This window comes from Typopeltis vanoorti, chromosome 6, assembly GCF_054136105.1.
Source record: "Typopeltis vanoorti isolate ZY-2024b chromosome 6, IOZ_Tvanoo_1.0, whole genome shotgun sequence".
NCBI classification, from domain to species: Eukaryota; Metazoa; Arthropoda; class Arachnida; order Uropygi; family Thelyphonidae; genus Typopeltis; species Typopeltis vanoorti.
Window position 1 is genome coordinate 35833732 of NC_143554.1, and position 25156 is coordinate 35858887.

Here is a 25156-nt window from a genome sequence, read left to right on the forward strand (position 1 = left end):
ATGATTATTATTATTCAAGTAATATTTATTCAAATATCTGGGCTTGATCTCATTCTTAATTATACAATTAATCTTTATCGACAGTATTACCCACACAGAATATAGTGGCTTCCCATGCAATGATTTCAACTTCAGTATATATATATATATATATATATATATATATATATATATATATATATATATATATATTAGGGTTACCAAGTAATTTTATAAACTTGGTTATTTTACTCCTAATCCCAAGTAAGCAAACAGTTAAGTTTCAGCCTGAACGTAGTTCAAGTCTAAGGTGGTGCAACACCAGGGCAACTCATTGTAAAAGTGGGTAAGGCTCTGATCACTATTCTTAGTATTTTCCATAATGTAAAGCACATCTTACTAAGAGATGTATACTGCAATACATTACGGTGGGGTCACTACCCAGACCAGTTTCAACCTTTTTTGTGGACTCCTCAGTGAATAGCTAGACCAGTGGTTCTCAAACTTTTTGAAGTCGGGGAGCATTTAAAATTCTACAAATAATTGTAGGCGCACTATATATAAATTTCTGAGAAATATGTTATAATAATTAAGTCAAATATTACAGAAAAAAAATAATGCGATAAAAAAAAATAAAATGAAACATACCTTAAGTTTATTCATTCTTGTGTTTATGAGAAACATGAGCCTGATGTGCCCTAGCGATTGTTTCAATGTTTGGGCATATATTTGAAAGGCAAACTTTCATTTCCTCGTCAATACATTGAAGAGTTCCTCTCTTTTTACACTTAATTGTGGTGAGGGTAGAAAATCCTAATTCACATAAATATGATGTTGAAAATTGTAGTAAAATGTTCAAAGCTTTTTTAGATATTGACACATATTCTTCTTTTATAGAAATCCAAAAGGCTTCAAGAGACAATTCCTTATGTTTAATCATCAATCCACGATCAGTGGATATAGCTGCCAGTTCTTTTTCTTCTGTTAATGTTAAACCAAAATCACTTGAAGTTTCCATAAATGGGTTTCTAATCCAATCGTATTGTTCAGTGTTAACTGATGGAAAATAAGAACTCAATTTTTCTTCTAAACTTGTTAAATGTTCAACTATTATTGGAAGTGTTTCATTTATGCAAGTGTTACTTACCAATGGAAACATTTCCAAATTACCTTCAACAGCTTTTCTTTTCCAAATCTGTAGTATTCTCTGAAACGCTTTCATTTTGTCAGTGGATATGAGAATATTTTCTTCTTTCCCTTGCATGCTAGTATTCAAAATATTGAGCTGCTGAAATATATCGGCCAAATACTGTAACCTGGCAACCCAAAATTCGCACCGAAGGAGATTACAAAAATGTAATTGTTTCATCTCTTCAAAAAACGCAAGAAGTTCTTGTCGTAACTCGTGTACACGGGTAAGTACTTTCCCCCTTGACAGCCATCTCACCTCAGTGTGTAAAAGCAGCCGTCTGAGTTGTGAATCCATATCGATACAAAGCTTTTCGAATAAACACGATTTGACAGATATTGTTTTAATAAAGTTTACCATCTGAACAACTTGATCTAAAACTTCTCTTAATTTTTCTCCCAATGTTTTTGCCATCGAGGCCTCCCTATGAAGAAAGCAGTGAGTTACGGTAACATTCTCATTTTGTTTTTTTACAAAAGATGTAAGACCCTTAACACAGCCTACCATGGAAGGGGCTCGATCTGTACAAATGCCTACACACGACTTTCATGTTAACTGCCATTTATCAAGATAGCTATTCAAAATGTTAAAAACGTCCTCACTTTTTTTAGACATACTTAATTCTTTGCAAAAAAGAAACTGATTTACTATTTGATCTTCATTAATAAAACGGACGAATGCTAAGAGTTGCGCCTTGTTGGTAATGTCTGTTGACTCATCAACTTGCAATGCAAAATTTGAATACTGAAGTTTATTACTGCATACATTTTTCTCGATATCAGAAGACATTTCTATAATACGCCTGTGAACTGTATCGTTGGACAGAGGAATCTTGCATATTTTCATTGCTTCTTCATTTCCTAGCATTGTCATAACCATTTTTTTGCATGCAGGCAAAATAAGTGACTCACCTAAAGTATGATCTTTCATATTTTTTGCTATCAGTTCTGAGACTTCATAAGAAGCGATTTGAGCTTTATCAGAAAGAGTAATTATACTTTTAAAAGAATTTGCCGCTTTTGTTTGCTGTTCAGACAATCTCTTGAAAAAACTTATAGATTTATCTTGTAAATTAGAGTGTATAGTTTTAAAATGTTTACTCAATTTACTAGGAAGCAATGATTCATTTACCATTTTACATCCACATACTAAACATAGCGGCAAAGGATGATCTTCACTTCCTGTCCAAGTGAAACCAAAGCTTAAATAACTTTCATTATATTTGCGAGTAGGCCGTGATTTTGCTTTCTTACTTGCACTTAACTTTTGCTCACTTCCAGAATCTGATTCTTCAGTATCACGCTTCTTTTTGAGAAATCTATCCATTTTATTTGGGTATATTTATCTGAAAATAAGTAATATGCACATAACATCCACTTCCAACACTTTTAAAATAAGTAATATACACAACAAGAATAAACCATATTCTTGTTCTCTTTGCAAGAAAAACCGCTGTTAATTAACATAATAATGATGTGTTGACAAAAAGAGCGGTATATCCGTAATGAAAAGGTATAATAGAGTAACTATATTTATTTTTATATCTGGACACATATTTCTCTGGAATACCACAGGGCGCACCCGGAAATCTTCTAGGGCGCACCAGTGCGCCCTGGCGCACCCTTTGAGAACCACTGAGCTAGACCCTAAATACCAAGGTTTTAGTAAGACAGAGCCTTATCAACTTTACCTATATAAGTTGCTACAAGGTGATTTTATTTTGAATAAGAATCTCTGCAGTAAATAAGTTTTTATTTACTTGGTAACCCTAATACATTATTCCCAAGGTAAAAAATAAAATAAAATAAAATAAAATAAAATAAAAAATAATAATAAAAAAAATTAAAAAAATTAAAAAATATATATATATATATTAAAGATACCAAGAAATTTTATATTTGGTTTTAATCCTCTTCCCAAGTAAGCCAAACAGTTTTGCGCGTGAAATATATTCATGTCTGAGCTACTTGCATATAGAGGCTAATAACTTCGTATCACTTGCCTTAGTATGTATCCCATATAATGCAAAGGACATTCCCTTTCAGGCGTGTATAATGCAATGCATAATGGGAAGGGCCACTACTCAGACCGGTTTCAACCTTTATTGAGATCTCTTCAGTGGGAGCCAGACCCGGGAGAGATACCTAGGTTGAAATAATGCAGAAGTCATATATATTTCATATACAAGTAGAGAGACCTCAATAATGGTCGAAAGCGGTTTGGGTAGCGGCCCTTCCTATTATGCATTGCATTATACACGCCTGAAAGGTAATGTGCTTTGCATTATGGGATACATACTAAGGCAAGTGAAGTCATTAGCCTCTATATACAAGTAGCTCAGACGTGAATATATTTTACGCGCAAAACTTTATTTTGCTTACTTGGTCTTTGTCTTTGATACCTGAAGAAGTTGATTTTGTCAACGAAACTAGTAGTATCTCAGCATTAAACTATATTATTTTTTATTCTCGATATTATAGTCATTCAAGCTAATTTATTTTTCATAACATTATCTACCGAGTAAATATGAACGCCCATATATATATATATATATATATATATATAATCAAAGACGTATAAAAAAAAAAAATTACAGAGACTTAAAATTGTACTAACAGAACAAGTATAAAAAGACAGTAGCGTGTTTGAAAAAAATGCAAGTATGAGTTCCAAACAAACGAATACTACGCGCTGTCGCGAGTGCGCCAGTACTGAACAGAAGCAACGTGTGCGTCAGAGAGATTGTAACTCAGGCTGTTGTTGATATGAGAGGAATCTAGAGAAATTTCTCTAGATTCAACAATCTTTCTTTCGAGTTCATCGTAGCACACGTGGATGTTAGAAGTTTGAGTCCAGTTTACAATGTGCTGGCGGCCTTCGTCTGAGTTAGCTGAAAAGAGAACGTGGCTAGAGAGAGCGCTAGCTCTAGTCCTGTTATAGGAGATATCTCTACGGTGTTCATCCAAACGTAGAAGGATGGATTTAGCAGTCTGTCCATAGTATGGCTTTCCGCAATCACACAAAATCTTGTATACTCCTGGAAACTGAGTAGGAATGACATATAAATAAATAAATATATATATATAATTTTTCAAAATTCATTTTTACTCGGTTGGAATATTATAAAAAAAAAAGGTTTAATGACTGTTACCGAGAGATAAAAAGATGACAAAATATATTTAAAAAAGATACTACTAGTTTACTAGTTTCGTTACATGAACATCCTCAGGTATCACAATCAAAGAAGTATATAAAAAAATTAGGAAATATATATATATATATATATATATATATATATATATATTTCCGGAAATATATATAGACGGAAATATATATAGACGGAAATATATATATTATATATTTCCGTCTCTAAAGGATATTTCCTATATATATAGGAAATATCCTTTAGAGACGTTATTTTTTTCGGCTATTTATTAAATGACCGGACTTCTGTGCCACAGTAGGATTCGAACACCTTGAATATTATTCGGCCAATCGGAAAAGAAAATAAATAAATAAAATACATATTTGAAAATTCTTTGGAAATTTTGCCATTATACTGAATGACACTAATCATATCTTACTTATTTAAAGTTTAATTATGCATGCATTACCAACTAGCAATGACTTAAAATATTCGAATGTATGTAGTTGCTGTGCAAGATTAACAACTGACTACACGATTGCATGCCCTGGCAAGCATGAGAGATGCATAGACCAGAAGAGACAATAGATAGGTAAAATAAGCTGAGTATACCTCCACAAAGTATATGAGCTCTAAAATAATTGTTTTTTTTCAGGACTTCATTACTGTATAAAATGTGATATAATGTGACATCAACATAACAATTAAAATTGATGTTAAAACGGTCAATAAATAAAGAGTGTTTTGCAGGATGAAAACACGTGGGAACTCGAGTATTTTCATCCCATAAAACAGAGACAAACTGGCCAGAAGAACGAATACAGACAATGTGGATAGGATTAACTGTCCTATCAGAAGTAATCAGGTTTCTAAGATGCCATGACAAGTCATTGAGTCTAACACGAAAGGAAGATGAGATGGGATGTAAGGTATTCTTCATTTTCCAGATAAAGGAACTTTCAATGCTTCTCATTAGGCTTAAGTTAATTAGCTGGTTGGCTGAGCGGATAGTGCTTCCGCTCTCCAGTCAATAGGTCATGGGTTCGAATTCCACTATTGGTGGGTGATTGTGAATCTCTCTAAGTGGTAGATGTCGTTACTTGGTGTCAGACTACTATGCATGGACGCCTTGAAATGGCTTGAAATAGTTCAATGTTTTCTCTTCTCTAGAGAAAATAATCTTCTCTGTAGGTTTAAAACTTGTGCGTGAAATTAACATTTAAAAAAATAACTAAATCATTTAATGTTTAGTTTGATTATTTTATAATTAATATGCCGCAGATGTGTTGAGGTAGATGAAAAATCACCAATGTCTCTGTAAGAAAACTTTTCATTCCGCTGAGACCAGCTAACTTAGTCTCCATTACAATGTCGAAGAAAATTCTTCTAATGTGTTTGAAGAATTCGGATCCATGTATTTCACATCAGACCGTGCCAGAGAAGTCCATAATTAAAGAAAGGCAACGTTTATCAAGGCAACAACCTACACACATTTTAAAAGCAACTTATTCACATTATTTGTTGGATCGCTTCATAAATTTCACAAAACTAAAAACGTTGCAGAGGATCAGCAACTTCAAAAATCTTCAGTCTTGTCTCCTAACAAAAGACAATCTTCGTATTTTTCTCTACCAAGTCCTAATCAATTGAAACATTTTGGGATTTGCTGAAGGTAATGTTAATATACATTACCACCTCCGTAGCGCAGTGAGTAGTGGCAGCGTCTTTTGGTTGGAAAGACCTGAGTTGAATTCTGTCTTGAATGCAAGAAACATTTTCACCGGTCTCATATGAAGGTAACATTTAGGTTTATTCTCCCCCCCCCCAAAAAATAAAATAGACAATCCGACCAATCAGTCTCCTATGGTATAGTGTAGCAGAGTTTTTTTATTTGGAAACTGAGGTTTTTCATCCCTCAGAAAAAAAGTAAAAAAGGCCAGAGAATAAGAACATAAACAACAGCACTCAGGAAAATAGGGGAACCAAACTCAGTAATGCCAGATCAAAAGGATTATTTGCTTTGATACCTGTAATTTTTGATTTCTTCGTATGACTTTTCTTTGATGGAGACGGGTTTGGTTTCACAACAGTCAGTAAGTGTATTTGATAGAAACCAAATTGTGGCGCCAAATGCACGGCGCTTTTGGCACCATTACTTAATTTATTAGTCCTGTTTCTCAAGCTCTGTAAATGCAATTATAATTTTATCAAAATCCGAACCAGCTCTTTAATTGGTAATTAAATTACATCCTTGTATTTTAACACTTATATGTAATCAACTATATTTATTCGTGCATAGTTTCTCTCCACAGATCAGCTACCAGTCTACTAGTCCCACACTTAGCAACAAGGAAAAATTCGAATTCTTCTTTAGGACGGTGCCTTCTGATGTAAATCAAGCCCATGCCATCTTGGAAATTCTGAAGTAAGTGCACAGATATAACAGCTATAAAAAGCGTGTACATTCTTAAGCATAGTTTTTACATACGTCCTTAAAGGTGTGTTTAAACTTCTCTAGTTTATTGAAAATAAAGATAAAATTTATATTTTTAAAAATAATAAGTAATTTTTCTTCTTCACTTAACATCTTGAAGGATTTTAGTCTCCAACGTTTCATTAGCCTATCTTCTTAATCCATTATCTTCCTGGTATTCGTTATCATTCTTTTTTAGATGATCTTTCCACGTATATCTACATTTTTATTTCTATTATTGGTGTTCAGTTTAGTTCTTTTTATATATATTTATTTAGGTTTTTTTGTTATCTTATATAATCTGTTTTTATCATATATTTCTAGGATATTTTTATTGCAATGATGTTTTTCTTATCTTCTTTTGTCATTATCATGAATTTATCAATGCGAATTTATCAATGAGAAGTAAAAAACACATATACTGTTTGATATATTACAAAGGAGCAAATATTTAGTCAGTGTAGGAGCTTCCTTTTCTAAACATTTTCTTTCCTCTCTTTTTGGCTTTGTTTTTTTTCCTCTTATATTCTATTTCATCTTTTAATTTTTCTGAAAGAAGTCAGTAGAGTTTTTTATTTCATCATTCCATATTAGAGTAATTGTTTTCTCTTCCATTCTCCCCTTTTTTTCTAAGCCTTTCTTCTGCTTGTTTTACGTATAATAATTTCAGATATTCCTATTCTATTTCTTTTCTATCCTACCTATTCTATGTCTTCTGAGCATTTATTTATGTTCTCTTGATATTTTTATATAAATTGTCATTTAGTTTTTTTACCAAAACACTCGTTATCATTTCTTTTCTTTCCTAGATTTGGAGACATTGCAATATTCCTTATTATTAAATAATGATCTGAATCAATATTGTAAAATTTACACCTTTTGCTAGTTTTTTTTATTAGTTACAAAGTAGTTATTTATTGAATTTTGCTTCCCAGCTGTCCAGCTAAATTTATTTATGGTTGTCTTTATGCTTATAAAAGCGATTCGTTATTTTTAAGTTGTTCTCAGATGAAAAGTCTATTAATCATTTTCCATTGTCAAGCCTTCACCCCGAGTCGCATGGTGCAGTCACGACAAAAGGAACTGGTTTCCACGGTTTTTTCTCTGCTTTGCCGGAGTATAACCAATGCAGAAAAAAGCAAAGTTTTCATGCATAGTTCCAGCTTCTGCTTTACCCATAGCAGAAAACAAAGAGCAAATGGCATGAGATCTTTCTCTTTTCTTTGCTTGAGTATTATGTCGGATTTCCCGTAAATTTCCCTATGATTTCAGAGTAAATGTACACGCTTCTCGCTGTGATTCTAATTTATGAAAATTTCTCCGTTCCAAACTATCTGTCAAAAATGAAGTCTAGTTACACTGGCACTGAAATCAGAGTTTTCACAGAGTAAACTCAAACTGTTTTTGAAAGTTCAAGACGAAGGAGGAGATGCATTAAAATGCAACGCCTTAAACTTAACAGCTTCAACATAACTCTTTATCCTTGATACGCACACTGGATCTGCAACAACAACTATTTCTTCTTTACAGTGATCTGTATTTTGAAAAATCACTGACTTCTCATATAATAGCTCAGGACTTAACAAAACATCCAATGTATAATTTCGGAAAAACTGATGAATACATGTAACTCTCTTTTCTCTCCTGATACCTCTCCCGAATATCCCACATGCGTTTGACAGGATTCGGGTCAGAGACTTTAGCCGGGTGGAGTTTTAAAACGTATCATTCATTTCGAACTACTCATAAACATTTTTTAGTAATAGATATGGTGGTTATCCTCCTTTAAAAACCTCTATCGCCGGTGGAATGGTATTTCCACCACTTGCTGTATATGGTTGGACAGGAGTTGCAGGATGTTTGTGGCTACGTGACAATCAAGACGAACATTGCACACATATTCCATTTGCACACAAAGGGCTGCATTGATCATGACACATTTATCTCCGGGTTAATGTGTAGGTGCAACGTGTTCTAGATTCCAATGCTATGTAGTCACATTCAGACTACGATCACTGTGGATTAAGCGAGAGCGTTTATTTATTTATTTTATTTATTCATTTATTTTTTGAAACTATGTCATCCTCTCCCACTTGCAAGCTATCCGAAATCTGTGCTACTGACACTCCGCTGTAGGTGATGTTTTCTGTTACTTACAGCGATAAATGACAAGTGTCCGAAACAGCCATTCAGCTACGAATATCTTGCACAGCTCTCTACATGCTAGTTTTGTTCATACACTATCTGTCATAGCTCACCTACTCTTGCAAAATTCACGTGTCATGAACGATTCTTTACATCTTGTTTTTCTATAAATTCTTGGAGAAGAACACCTAAGACGAAGTGTCTTCAAAGTGTTCTTATAACCCTATGACATGTGACACGCAAGTTATTCGATTACGATACAACAATCTAGAAAGGCAGCTGTTTCTAGATTAGCTGTATCCAGTTTTTCTTTTCTTTTATATAGGCATTGTATGTTAGTGTCATAATAACCTGTTACATCAGCTTTCTCTTATAGAAGGATCATCTTTAACAGCAAGGAATTCGGAAACAATCTATACACTAATCTATTATTTAAAGAGATGAGAAAGCTCTTCGGAACTCACTTGATACTCGTTGGTCCAAAATTATCTCTTTAATTACAATACTATTTAAATGTTCAATGAAGTGTTAGTTTGAAGAAGAATAGCTTGTTTACAAACTTGAAAACTCAGCGGAGATTACTGATTAATGTAACCGGTTACTTTCTTAACATACACGTATGTTTCTTGTACTTAAATCTCTCTCCTCTTCCTCCTCCAAGAATGCCGCATCGTTGTGTCTTTTTGAACGGAAGAGAGAGAGAGAGAGAGAGAGAGAGAGAAAACGGCTGTGGATTTCAATTCTGTTCCCCCCCCCCGTCCACAAAAAAAAAACAATAATAAAAAACACTGTACATCTAGTGTTAACGTTGTCTTATTTATAAATCCTTTTATAACTGGTTCTTCGTAGTGACTAGGTTCGAATTAGTTCTTGCGAGTTAATTACTCGTAGTTAAAAACGTCTGAGAATGATAACGTGAATGTGAGTCAGATTGAGTGAAATTCTGATGTCATCTTTTTTGTTGTTTCTTGGTAGTTCTCATGCGGAAGGTTATCCTCAATAAACATTTAGTAACTTTCGAATCTTTTTTTTTTAATTTAAGTTTCAAAGCAAACACATCGCGTTGCTATTTGCTAATAAAGCGCTAATGAATATTTCTTCTGATAGTTTTTGATGCTCAACGTCAAGCGGTAAAAGACTCTTTTCATCATCATCAAATTTTTGATGTGTACCCTCAGGGGATGTTCAGGATAATTATGATAGTACTACATGAAAAAGTTACATCATTACTAAATTCCGATCAATAATTTTCCTCCAAATTAATCTGTATCTGTCAAGAGTCCAATATTATTAGATCTTATATTTCTGTCTTTTAAGGCGCTCTTTACTGTATCAATCCATCTATATCTTGATCTTCTTCAGGGTCTTTTTCCCTGCAAACCTGGCAAAGAACTGGTTTTGATAATCTTTCTTCTCCCATTCTGTTTAAGTGACCATACCACCTGAGATTAGGTCTCCTAACACATTCCTGAATGCTAACAATGGCGAATTCTTTCATAATATTCTCATTTTTATGTGATGCTGTCATTGATACCATCAGTTCACTCCAGTAATCTTTCTCAGAACTCTCATATTACAGGTCTCTAGTATTTGATCAAGTGTTTTATTTCTAACCTAGTTCTCGGATCCACACATTAAAATTGTTTTGAACACTGTCTGGTATCCACAAATAATCGAAAGGCAGTTCCTAGAAAAAGCAAGTCATCGAACGGAAATTAATCTAAGACATATTATCGAAAGCAATTGGTCGAAAACCAACAATTCATGGAATGAACAGTTCGCCGAAAAATGAATTATAAGCCACGTGTAGGTGAAGTCTATTTATCAAAAATAACTGCAGTCTTTATTGGATTAACTTGTTATTCTGTTGAAGCTTAGTATGTTATTCCCTTCATACAAAGCTAAGCTTGGAAAGAAGTCAATAAGATGTAGGACCTCCTTTCGCTTCGATCCTCTGGAATTCGACCCTCTGACTAGGCCTTCTGAATTATGCAATGCAACCACTGTAAAACTTTTATACCTCCATATTTGAGCATCTCTGATCGAATTTCATCTATTTCAAATGTCTTTCCACATTTCAGGTTTTGATGACTTTTTCTCCTTCAAGTATATGTATTCCTGACTGAATCCCCTGTTGGGAGTTTTCAACCATCGTGAAGACATTGCTTGTTTCATTTAGCAGTCCTTCAAAGTAATTACTCCAAATATCTGGAATATCATTATCTTCAGTTTTCATGCAACCTTTATCATCTTCGGTTCCTTTTACGGTACTTTTAACTCCATTTCTTCGCTTTTAGAATAGCCTTCTTATCAAAGTCGTATCCCATGACTTTTGTTTGGCTAGTTTTCCACAGGGCATCTCATTCTTATATTTTTCTCTGTATTCCCTAAGAGCACAAGCTGACTTACTTCCTAGGAAGTTTCTATATCTTTAACTTCCTGAGTCAACCATGGAGTTCTGATTTTTCTATCCTTATAGACAATCTCACTGCATGCTTCTCTGGCTGATCAATCAATGTTTTCTTCAGGATTTTCCAATGAATCTTCAATGTTTGTTTCTTGTTTTGAAAATCTTTCATTTTTTTTCTTAAATGACGTTTGTGTATTTCAGTCTGCAGTTCACTTCTGAAAGCTGCTCAACCTTAATTTGTTTCAAAACTTTCTTAAACACTCTTCTTTTCTTTTCAATATGAAATTCAATTTTTATCCTGTTCAAAACTAAATAATGATCATGTTAAAGATACCAAGCTATTTTAAACCTGGTTTTACTCCATTTCCCAAGTAGCAAACAGACAAACAAGTCAAGTTTGCGCCTGCAAGTGTTGCGAGTTTAACTGACCCCGCACGTAGTGCAAGACCAAGGAAACTCATGGAGTAAAACCAGGTTTAAAATAGCTTGGTATCTTTAACATTTATTATACCCAAGGTAAAATACTTTCTACATTTATATCTCCTCCTGAGAGTTTTATTTAATAAGGTTAAAACGCCTTATGGTAACTTGTTCTGGCAAAATGCTTATAAGCGCTGTAGTACCAAAATCTTGGTATTTCTAGCCTGGCTCCCACCGATGAGACCTCAATAAAGGTCGAAACCGGTCTGGGTAGTGGCCCCTTGCCTTTAATACATAGCATCATACATCTCCTCCAGGAGATGTATGATGTGCTTTGCATTAAGGGTAAATATTAAGATTGGTGATCAGAGCTTATTCTACTTTTACCATGAGTTGCCTTGGTCTTGCACTACGTGCGGGATCAGTTAGACTTACAACACTTGCAGGCGCAAACTTGACTTGTTTGTCTGTTTGCTACTTGGGAAATGGAGTAAAACCAGGTTTAAAATAGCTTGGTATCTTTAACATTTATTATACCCAAGGTAAAATACTTTCTAAATAATGATCACTTCCTATTTCAAATCTTCTGTGTACTCTTGTGTCCCTGAACCAGTGGGAAAACATTGCTATCAACTATAACCCAGTCAGTGAGAGGTTTTCTTATTTCTTGCATCTTTTTTTCCATGTGAATTTGTTCATATTTTTATGTTGGAACATGTTATTACTAATAACTAGTTCACGTCTTGAACAGAAATCCAACAGGTATTTGCCATTATTATTAGCTTGCTCTTTTCTCCAAATTTTCCAAAATATTTTTGTGTGTCTGACAATCATTTCCTACTCTGCTATTTGGATCTCCAATAAGGACCAACTTTCATTTTTCATTGTGTCAGTTGCTTTCTCTAAAGCCTCAAAAAATTCCTCCACTTCTACCTTAATAGAACCTTCTGTGGGACCATAAGCACAAATAAGTCTCATTGTTCAGTTCCCCATTCTGATATTTTTGCCCACATCACTCTACTTGATGTTGCCTGACATTCGAGATGATTATCCTCATGTTTAGTGTTGAATAATATAGCTCTTTTCTATATATTATAGGCTCTTTTATCCATTTGCTATTATATTAGAATATTTATTTAAATTACTAATATTATTTATTTAGCTTAACTCTTTAACATATTTACAGAAAAGTGCAAGTTAGAAACTTTCCGCAATGGATGGTTGATGTGAAAGTTGATTTTGTATCAACCTGTAGTTATGTAAGGCTTGTCGTAAAAAAATAATAATATATTCGTAAAATTGCCTTTGATGGGAGCGGAAAGGTCAATTTTTGGGTATAACCAAATAAAAAATGAAAAGGCAAATGAAGTAACAATATTCAAAACAATTCATTTCTTCCTTCTTTTATCTTTCTGTTATACAGGGCATTCCGCTGGACTTATGTGTCAGTTATTTACTCTGATACCGATTATGGAAACAAAGGATACGAGAAACTGCAAGATCTGGCCTCGCAATACAACATCTGTTTTTCCAGCCCCCAAAGTATTAACGTCGATCACTTCACAGATGAAGACTACGACACGGTGATTAAAACTCTGATGCACAAAATTAACGCCAGAGGTTAGTTATATTACTTGACTTTATTGATATATATTGTTCAATATTTCTAAAGTTAATATTTGTTTGACCAGCTGTTTTTTATTTATTAAAATGTTAAAAAATCATGACCATTTAGTTAACTTTAAATCAGCATTGCATGATTATCTAACCCTTAGATCAACCGCTGTTGTAATGTACTATAGGCTTACAGCCTTTCGTGGGTGGATTGACATAAAAAAAAAAAATAATAAAATAAATAAATAAATAAAAAAAAATATATATATTTACAGATTTCTTAATGCATTTTCAAATTCAGTGAATTAAAGTAAGGAAATTTACAATCCCAGGAGATCTAATATAATCTAATTCACAATTCTATAGCAAATCTTTATGTGCAGAAGTAGATGGGTTTCTTGTTTCACAATGTTTGATGCCGATTAATGTTTTTCTGTAATTGATTAGTTATTCGCATATGACGTCCTTTGATGTCGTATGATCAACCCCCCCCCGTACCTCATCAGGTTATGGGAGTGAATCCTTCTGCTAGAAGAAGTGGTAGGGTCGCATATGCCCTTTCCACAAAGAGCTAGAAGGACAATCACAAAAAGTGTTCCGAAAACAAACTGTTGAAAATCGTATAGTTTCAAAACCTTTTACAGTTGCATGCTACTTGTATATTTCAAACTTTCCTCATATATCCGAAGAAAGACCGTTCTAAGTTCGATTCTAGTCGACTCGAAAAACTTTTTCTAAGCCTTTTTTCGACAGGTTCCGGAGTTAGTTAATCGCGGTCACGGGCATGAGGATTTTATCTCCAGGGAACTCCGGTTTTTTACTCCGCAAACTCAAGAAAATTGACAGCAGAACTCATACTATTTCATTTAATAATATTTAATGTTAGGGTTAGGGACCCCGAGATAGCGGCGGTTGTTGTCATCACGCATTTCCCTGGTGCCAATTGAATTCACTGATCGTCTTGGGCCAGCTATTCTGTGATTGATTAAGGGTGGAGGCTAGCTTCTACTAGTTTTCAAAAGTTAAAGCTAAACAGTTTCTCCTATTCCCTTTTTTTTTGGGGGGGAAAGGCATTAGAGAATTTATTACACACACGCGCGTGCGCGCGTGGGAGTTCTATTCACTCGGCTGATAATATCTTCTTCTTCTGCAGCTTCTCCCATTTAAGTGGGGTCACTGTTTGTTATGAGTCTCCTCCACACCTTCCTGTCTTGGGCTGTCACCACATCCAAGTTCTTCATCTTCAAGTCCTCTTCTACCAGCTCCCTCCATCTTTTCTTTGGCCGCCCACGCTTCCGCCTTCCTTGCACATCCATCTGCATGACCCTTCTTCCCACATATTCGTCCTCCCTCCTCATCACATGAACAAACCATCTCAACCTTGCCTCCTGTATTTTCGCTCCTAAGTTCGTAACTTTCACTGTTCCCCTGACAGAGTCATTTCTCAGATTATCCTTTCTGGTCATACCGCACATCCACCTAAGCATTCTCATCTCTGCTACTTCCATTCTGCTAATGTTATTTTTCCTCAGGGCCAGAGTTTCTATAGCATATGTCATAGCTGGCCTCACTACTGTCCTATAAATTTTGCCTTTCAGATTGATCGGCACCCTCTTATCGCTTAACACTCCAGCCATCTCCCTCCAGTTCCTCCAACCCGCTTGTATCCTGCATCCCACTTCCTTCTCAGCTCCTCCATCTTCTTCCACTGTTGAACCTAAGTATCTAAAGTCTCTCACCTTCCTGATGACATTTCCTTCCAGCTCCAGATCTGTCTCCTGGCCACCGCCCACCGCGCAACACGTATACTCTGTCTTACTTCTGCTCAGTCTCATACCGCTCTCTTCCAGTACTTTTCTCCATCTTTCCAGTTTAGTTTCCGCTTCTTCTCTTGAATCTACACACAGCAAGATGTCATCTGCATACAACAGTGTCCAAGGTGCATCTTCTCTTACCTCCTCTGTTACCACCTCCATCACAATATTAAACAGAAACGGACTTAATGCTGATCCTTGATGCAAGCCAATTGTTACTTGAAAACTTTCTGTCTGTCCCAAACAGGTCCGAACACTTGTCTTCATATTTCTGTACATTTCCCGCACCAACCTGACATATTTCTCCGGCACCTTCTTCTCCCTCAGACACCTCCAGACTTCTTGCCTTGGCACTATCGTATGCTTTCTCCAGATCAATAAATACCAGATGTAGCTCCCTTTGTTTCTCTCGATATTTTTCCATCATCTGTCGTAACCCAAAGATAGCATCTGTTGTTGATCTACCAGGCATGAAACCAAATTGTTCCTTTGCAATCTCCACCTCCTCCTTCAATCTACCATCAAGAACCCTTTCTAGGATCTTCATTGTGTTGGACATCAACTTTATTCCTCTGTAATTTTTACAGTCTTGTGCATCCCCTTTACCCTTGTAGATGGGAACAAGAGTACTCTCCCTCCATTCCTCGGGTATATTTTCCTGTTGGCAAACTTTCATGAACAGGTCCCACAGCAGGTCAATTCCCTCTTTCCCCAGTGCCTTCCATGCCTCCACTGGAATTCTGTCGGGGCCCACCGTTTTTCCATTCCTCATCCTCTTCATGGCCTCCATCACTTCCATTCTACTGATGTTCTGCACCATTCCCTCAGAAGGCTGCCCATCTACTCTGTGAGTCCTTGCATTTTCCTCATTCAAAAGTCCCTCAAAGTATATTTTCCATCTGTTTCTTATGTCCACATCCCTCCATAATACTCTTCCTTCAGCATCTTTGATCTGCCTCACATGCAAGATGTCCTTAGCTGTTTTATTTCTACATTTCGCTAGTTGGTAAATTTTTCTCTGTCCTTCCTTTGTTTCTAATTGATCATACAGATCTTGATATGCCATGGCCTTCGCCTGTGCCACAACTCTCTTGGCTTCTTGCTTTCTCTCTTTGTACACCTCTCTGTCCTCTTCCACTCTTGACTCATCCCACTTCTGCTTTGCCTTCCTGTTAGCTGTCATTGCCACTTGTACATCATTATTCCACCACCAACCCTCCTTCTGCTCTCTAATCTTTCCAGATGTCTCACCAAGCACCTTGATTGCACAGCTCAGGATTTCGGATGGACTGGAAAGTCCATCCGAAATCCTCTCTAACACTCTCTCCCTAAAACGATTCCTCACACTCTCCTCTTTTAAGCGAAACCACTTAATTGTCTTCATCCCATGGCAACCAGAAGTTCTTATCTTCGATCTTATTTTAAAGTCTGCACACAGCAGTCGGTGTTGTTGTGCTACTTGATCTGTTGGAATTACTTTACAATTTGTCACAACCTTAAGATGTTTTCTTCTAGTCAAAATGTAGTCAATTTGTGAGCTGTCGTTACCACTTCTAAATGTTATCAAATGTTCTTCCCTCTTGAAGAAAAACGAGTTCACAATTGCCAGATCAAACGCTACTGCAAAGTCCACAACCCTCTCTCCTTCCTGGTTCATCACTCCCGCTCCGTGGCCACCATGCACCCTTTCACAGTCTCTATTCTGTCTTCCTATGTGCCCGTTCAAGTCTCCTCCGACAATCACCATCTCATTTTCTTCCAATTCCCCCATTTCTTAATCTAACACGTTCCAGAACTCATCTTTTTCCTCTGCTGTACAACCAACTTGCGGGGCATATACACATAATACGACCACTCGCTCTTCTCCAAGACCCAATTTCATTCGCATGATCCTGTCGTTCCTTCTACGCACGTCCAGTATTTCACCCTTCATTCTGCCACACACCACAATTTCTACACCATTTCTTCCCTCGTTATTCGCTCCAGAATAGAACAATTTATATCCATCTCCCAGTTCCTTTGCCTTTCCCCCTTTCCACCTTGTCTCCTGCACACATAAAATGTCCAACTTCCTCTTCCTCATCATGTCTGCCACCTCTCTTCCCCTTCCAGTCATGCTTCCAACATTCAGTGTTCCCACTCGCAACAACCTCTCCACCTGCTGGCTCGCTTCTTTAACCGCACCCGCCCTTGATGCGGTAACCCTCGTCCACTTCTCACAGCTGTAGGGCGATGTGGCTGCGCGTCGCTTAAGGGGTACGCCCTAGTCCTTATATCATTTTCTCTTCGACTCATAATCATAGTTTGAGTTGGCACTGAAGTTTTCCGACCGGATGCCCTTCCTGACATCAACCCTCGCATTTATCCGGGCTTGGGACCGGCACCTATAAATATCAGTAGCTGATAAGATCAGCTGCTGATATTTATAGTTCGGTGCGATTATCTCCACCGCCTTACATAGATGACATGGATACAAAAAAGATAAATAAATAAAATAAAATAAATAAAAAAATTTCTTCCTCTCTAAAATAGATTTTGTACCTTTGGCCCACTCAGATATTAATGATGCACTGTAGATTTCGATGTTTCGTGTGGTATACAGCTGACATTAAAAAAAAAAAACGTTTAATGATTTCCTTTTCTACCAGATTTTTTGATGAGCGTGTGTGAAAGAGTGTGAGCCTAAAAGCAGATATTTTTACATTTCTACTTTATCTTTTCTTAGTGGTTGTGGTTTTCTCCGACAAACAAACTGCCCGTAATTTAATGACTGCAGCGAAACGCCGAGGAGCAATGAATCGTTTTGTGTGGATAGGTAGTGATGCCTGGGGAGGAAGAAACAGTGTCGTAGAAAACCACGAAACTCTTGTGGAAGGCGCTATCACCGTATCTCCACTGGTGCGACCCCTGGAAGGATTCGACGACTACTTCAAATCATTTCATCCAGATAGCAATGAGTTCGATCCGTGGTTTTCAGAATTTTGGGAGGAACACTTCCAATGCAAATTACCAGAATTTCCCGAGACTCCGTACAACGAAAATTATCCTCACTGGTGTTCCAGCAACAAGAAAATAGCGGAGAGTAATGGCTACACACAAACCCCAGCCTTGTTATTTGTTCGGGATGCTGCCTACGCATTTGCACATGCCCTTCATGACATGCATGCAGAGAAATGTCAAGGAATATCTGGATTGTGTGATGAAATGGGAAACATTGATGGTCAGGAACTGAAAAGGTACTTGGAAAAAGTGACCTTTAAAGGTAATTTAAATTTGAATATTTGTATTAATAATCTGTTTGTAATTAATTAAATATCGTTCTGTCATGTGTTGATAAACTTAATCCAAAAATAGATATCTTAGAATAATTCAGATAATCTTTTCGGTTTCGATATCTTGAAGACAATATCAAAAATTCAAGCAGGATTTTATTCAGTAGCGGTCGATTATTCTGAAAGTTAAAATTTTAACTGCGTGAAATTCTTTGGGTGCATTCCATAAATGGATATTTTCAATGTCACGCATTTCTAATTTTCTGTGTTTCTAAAATAACAAATATTTGTATATAACAGAAAATTATAAAACTTAAAAATAGCTCTGGAAATGACTTAAAAAGTACCTTGTACTATATTTCCAAATTGATAATTCGGAATCTAGTTAATTAATACTTAATTAAATCAATACGCGGATCACTGAATTAAAATTCCATAATTGGGATTAAAATCCCAATTATGAGATTTTTCTTGGAGTGTATCTTTATTATGCATATCACATTAATGAAAGATTATAAATCTATCTCGTATTAGTAATGTTGTGTCCCATTTTATGATTTTTATTCTATCTAGTAATTTCCGCTTATCTATGCTCGAGATATCACCAAAATTTTTACTAATACTTATTTCTCCCCTTAGTACCCCTAATATTTGTATTATGCTGCGCCTTTTGGGATATTTAGTTTGAGATATTATATACAAAAACAAGGAGAAAGAACTAAAATATATCTGAAAGTGAAACAATGTTGCAGTCGTGACACTTTATCTCGTTTCTTAACACATTAATTTCCCGCGTGATTAGGTTCGTAAATTTTCAAGTGGTGCATTGGACAGCAATTTCAGACAACTGTTTTATCATTGGACAAAAGGTTTATTAAATTCCTTAACATGGTACAATTCAAATATTAGTTATTACTCAATTCAATGCTATACCAAATATTTACAAACTGACATTAGCTTATCATAAATAATTAAGCTATGATCCTATAATTGTGTTACGATCATGCCGCCATAACAATTCAACACATAACTTCATATGACATGGACACATAAGATTAATTCACACTATTTAACTATCCAAACTTAAGTAGATTAACTAAACCATTTACTGCACTGACACATAACTATAACATTTAAACTTTCTTATACAATATATTAGACATGCAAAATTTCAGGACAATTAATTACTTATATAATATTAACATTAGTAAGCTTACTTTCATTATATTCTGTCATATACTAAAGTCCTAGTATTGTTTTCTTGGTCACTTCAACAGTTCAGTATTAGAATAATAACTAATACAGACGAATCTTAGTTAACACGAGATATATTTTACAGTACCTTTCTTTCTTGAATTTTCCATATGGGCCTCTACCTTTTTCTGATCGAACTATCTTGGTATAACCTCTCTGATAATCTGTTTCTCCTACATTCCTTTTGGAATTTCTTTTGGATAATTTGTTTCTCCTACGTTCCTTTTGGAATTGAACTATGCTTACGCGGTCTTAACCTCTCGTAACTTAGGACACACTTTGAATCATCTATATAACGGCTGTACAACTCGCGACGTGGACATCGATTTCTTTACATCTTTCTCTTTCTCGTAGTTGACACTGGAGTTGAAACACAAAGAATATGCTTTCTTTTCTTTGACAATATGGCATTCCTAACTTCTTACATAGGAAGTACGGAATCGAAATCCCGCTCACTTTCGTTTCCGTGTTGTGACGATGGAGATATAACCTCTATCTCGCCACTCAGGAAAACACCGTGAAATCCATACGAAAGAGCTCGCGAAGAACTCTCCTGGAACAGAACCAAAACCAAAAGCCAAAAAGAGTCTAAAAAGCCTGAAAGTGTCCCCTTGGGGGGGGGAGGTTTCTAACCCTTTTATACCCTCTCTCCTGATGGCACCTTCTCTAACTTCTTTTCTCCGCCCCCTTTTTGACTTGACTTTACCGACCAATTAGGGTGGCGTTTTTCTACCAAACGTCATTTGATCGGCGAGCCGTACGAAGTCTCGATCCGGGAATTGACCCTAAGCGATTGTCTGTTGTTTTTCTTGTGCTCGCCTCTAATTTAATCCCCTTTCCAAAATTTTTCTATGAATTTAATCTCTAGCCTCTCACATACCATTTCGTATGACTAATCCTTTTCAGTCTTACTTAGATAAATTTTCTCTTTTATATCATATTACAACATTAATATATTCTTTCTTTCTTTCTTTCTATTTGTTAGTTAGTTCAACAAACACCTTTATATTTTATTGGATGCAAGGATATTTCTTTTTCTTTTAAATAATTTATCTTTTAGCTTTAATGCAGAGTTTTTAATTTATTTGCTCTTCATGTTACACCATGATAACTGAGAATTTTACATTCTTAAGATATCAAGGTGTAACAGTAACGTCTATGGACTGCATCGATACTTAGCCTTAGATTAATCCTATTTTTTTTTTATTATGCGATTAGATTAATAGCATAATAATAATAAAAAAAGATATAATTCGTGGAACCTTCTTGTACAATTATGGAATTTTAATCCATGGATTCGAGGAATACGAATCGTACCTGAATAGTTTTAATTAAAAATAGAACAGATGTAATATTACTTATTACACTTTGCAGGCTAAAACAAATAGAAATATGCATGAAAACAAATACAGTATTCCGTTTATAGCTGACTTGTACCATTGTCTAATTATGCCAACATGATTTGTATATTGCGAGATGAAATTACCTTTATGATTAATTGACATTTCGTCGAATCCAGATCTGCCTCCTTTGACAGAAGGAATTTCACACACACACATACACTGAAAATATATCCGATAATTGTATAGATCACAGCAACGCGGAGAAGAGGCAGTAATTAATTTGTTGCTTTCTTAGTTTCCTTCAACACTAAGCACTTTTAAAAGGTGCTCTTATTATTATTTCCGACAAAGAGACATCCTATTTTCGAAACATATTGTTATTACCTCAACACTCGATGAGAGAAAGCATTGCCATCGTTTGAAAATATGAGAAAATAAAATTAGAATTATACACTAATTTATAAAATATAGATCGATGGCTTTCTGAGCTTGAGGCGCATCAGTTACACATTTACGGTTTCCTAGAGAAGAAGTATACAGTATTGCATTGCATTATATACATTATTTAAATTACAAAAGTCCACAGTTCATAATGGAAAACCCTCTCTTCCCTGAATCATATCTATCATACATGAAGCTTAAACTCATTCAGACTCAGCATTCACATTATAATCGAGCGATGTATTCCACTCACCAACCATTCCTTGCGTAAAAATTCCTCACCCTCTTATCACCACTCACTTGCGCAATTTCCAAGAATGGTCTCTATTTCTCGCTCGTTCCTTTCGTTCCACTATTTGAAAAATCTCTCTCATATCTATTCTGTAAATATCTGTCGACACCTTAAACTTCTCAATCCTATCACCCCCCCCTTCGCCTTCTGTTTGTTAAACTCTGCAGATTTTTTTTCAACCGGTTCCACTACCACTACTACTACTACCAGTAGTCCTAATGGGCACTTGTGTCCACGACCTTTCAACTCTTCTTGGACTTCGCAACCGCAACAAACCGATTCCACATCCTCTCCAAAGTCTTCATCATCCTCCAAACCCTGGCAACCAGATTTGAGCACAGTGGTCTAGATGTAGCCTGATCAGGACTTTATACAATAGAATCATTATAATTTTATCTCTTCTGATTTGATTAGTTCTTAATATTGTAGCAATCCTTTAAATTCTGCTTACCTGCATTCAACGCATATAGTACATGTAGATTCCAAGTACTGATTAAGATTTATATTTCCAATTTTGTATCAACATTCATACGAGTACATTTACATTTTTACATATTACGACCTTTACATCCATATTTATATTTTTATATACACGTATATTTACACTCTATAATTCATACAATATCAATAATTTATGTTGCATCACAACGACTAGAAATTGATCTTATTGGCAAATTTAATTAATTCTGAGTAATACTTCTCGATAAATCTCTGTTTTGACAATGGTCACTTATCTCCGGAAGTGATGACGTTGGTATTAGAGGCATCCGGATGGAGTCCAGTAGCTGACAATCGTAAAGTATGTGGCCAACAGTCTTTTGAAGGTGTGAACTACAAATGCATGATGGTGATTCCAGGATATGAAATCTGTTTAAATAGTGTCTTAGTTTTCCATGTCCCGTTAGTAGCGTGGTTACACCTGGAGAAATGGCATGTTTTTTTTAGCCAGAGTCTGCTTCTGATGCTTAGAATTCTTTTGTTGTTGATTTTTGATGTTTTCCATTCAAGTCTATTCAATTCCATTCAATTCCACCAAGTCTAGGCTTCTTGCTTCTGCAAGTATTTTTATAGCAGATATTTCGAGTACTTTTCTTAGTTTGTTTCTAGCTGCTTTCTTTAGCCAGCTGATCCGCTCTCTTGTTTCCTGCTATCCCAGTATGCGCTTCACCAAGCAGAACTTGATTTCCGATCCCGATAGAGTGAGATTCCGAACCAGATTTCTTGTCTGTTCTAAATGGTTGTTCTGGTTTTTTTTTTATGCCGTCTATAGTGCTTCTACTATCGCTGTAAATTGTTGCTATCTTTTGATGAGAGGTGTTGAGTTCTGATTCCCAGAGATATATAAGTGAATGAACTATAGCAAGTTGTTCTGCTTGTTGGAACAGAGAGGATACAATCTAGAACAGCGTTCTTGGATAATGGACTGCCTACTATATGCAATGAAAGAACAACCGACGTTCCCTCCGGTTTTACTTAAGTCAGTATATTCGTCACTTTCAGAGCTTTCCTTCTCCTTAATATATGTTCTCTTTGCTGGGTGAGGCCACCTACTGTAGTGAAGCGGACGTTTGTAGCAATTTGGATCAATGTTGAAATTTTCGTTATATCTTCCGGAAGTGACTTCATACATAAGAGAGAATTCTTGTATTTTCAAGCAGATTGGTGTTAGAGCTGCAACAACGCAAGCTGCCTCGAAACATATTGTCCTGTAGCCTTTAATTATACGTATACTGATTTTAGTGTATGCTTCCAGGCAGGTGCAGCATAAGATATCAATGGCAGTATACTCGTAGCTCGGTATATATTGTTTTCAGCGCTCGTTGGCCTACACTTAATCCTTGCCAATTTTGCTAGAGTTACTATTTGTAAGCTTTTTTTTTTTTTTTTTTTTTTTTGCAACATATGAGATGTGCTTGTTGAAGGTAAATTTTTCATCTATTGTTACTCCTAGATATTTTAGCTCACTGGCTACCTCGAGAACTTCCCCGTTTAGGAAGACCGTTACAGGTTGTTTTGATTTTTTACGTGAGATATGAAGTACTTTAGACTTGGTGCTATTGACGGTAACTTTCTTCTCGCTTGCCCACTCTGCGATTTTAAAGAGCTTTTCGCTGGCCGTTACTTCTAACTGTAAGCTATCGCGTCCCCGAATCATTATCATTGCATCATCAGCGAAAGCTATGACTTTTGTTTCAGTAGTGAAAGGAAGTCTTAATAGCGAGTCGTACTGGATGTTCCAGAAGCCTGGTCCACAGCAGGAGCCTTGCGGGCAGCCTCGTTTGACTTCTTTCGTGACAGGTGTAGTTTTTAATGTCATGGTTGCTCTTCCGTCTGTAAAATATTTTTTTGTAAGATTGAGTAAGTTTTTGGACATTTTAAATCTCTTAATTGATTGATTATGGCTGGTCACAACACAGCATCGAAGGCTCCTTGTACATCGAGTAAGATCAATATTAAGTCTTTTTTTTTTTGCTGTAGACTGTCTTCTGTGAAGTTTAAACTTCCATAACTGCTTGATAGGTTTCTTGAGTAGACATAGTGCATTATTCGGTTTATCAGAAGTTTTTCTAACACCTTACCAACAAAGTTTATGAAACTAATTGGCCTGTATTTGCTAATTTTTGTCGGCTAATTTCCTGGTTTGATTATAGGTATAATTTTAGAGCGTTTCCATACTACAGGAAATCGCCCTCTTTTTTGGCATTCGTTGTAAACTGTTATTATGAATTCGGAGAATTCGACAAATGCTCTTAGGAGTATATCGCTGGTTAATCCGTCCTCTCCAGGGGTTTTTCTTGGATCCGTTGATCTTAATACTGGCTCGATTTCATTAGTTGTAAACAAGTCATCGTTAGGAGTATCTATGTCTGTGATTATTGTGGATTTCTTCATCTGTTGATTCATCGTCATCGGGAATAAACTTCTTTATCATGATCTCTGCTGCAGTTTCTGCTAAGTTTTTAGTGTAGGTGTCATCTGTTTTCTTAATAGTTGATAATATAGGTGTTGTGTTATTCTTGCTTGCTGCCGATTTATATTTGCATTTCCAAGGATTCGATACGGTTGAATCAGTACAGAATTTTTTCCATGATTCTGTTTTCGCGTTTGTAATTTTGGACTGATAGCTGTATGTGACTTTATAGTAGTTCTGTCTTCTACTCTCTTCAATCTTGGTTATTGTAAGTTAATAATATGTTTTTAACACGATAATATGTTTTCTTGGGACTGTTAGTTCGTCGTTCCACCAAGGTACTGATTTTCTTCCATCGATGTTTAGCTTCTTGGTTGTTCTGAATGTTTGGTCGCTGGATGTTTTCAGACCTGATGAAAGCGTAAAAGCAGGGAAATGCATATAGGATTGTACT

General features: G+C 35.8%; 1 protein-coding gene across 5 annotated transcripts in view; it reads left to right on the forward strand.

The window, feature by feature from the left end:
• Positions 1 to 25156, forward strand: part of LOC150105382 (metabotropic glutamate receptor 3-like) — a 144796-nt gene that overhangs the window by 87082 nt on the left and 32558 nt on the right. For all 5 annotated transcript variants that reach the window (XM_090394119.1, XM_090394120.1, XM_090394118.1 and 2 more), the window contains exons 4-6: positions 6626 to 6738; positions 13185 to 13381; positions 17915 to 18451. In XM_090394119.1, coding sequence (XP_090250245.1) covers positions 6626 to 6738; positions 13185 to 13381; positions 17915 to 18451 — 847 coding nt within the window. The remainder of the gene's footprint in view (positions 1 to 6625; positions 6739 to 13184; positions 13382 to 17914; positions 18452 to 25156) is intronic.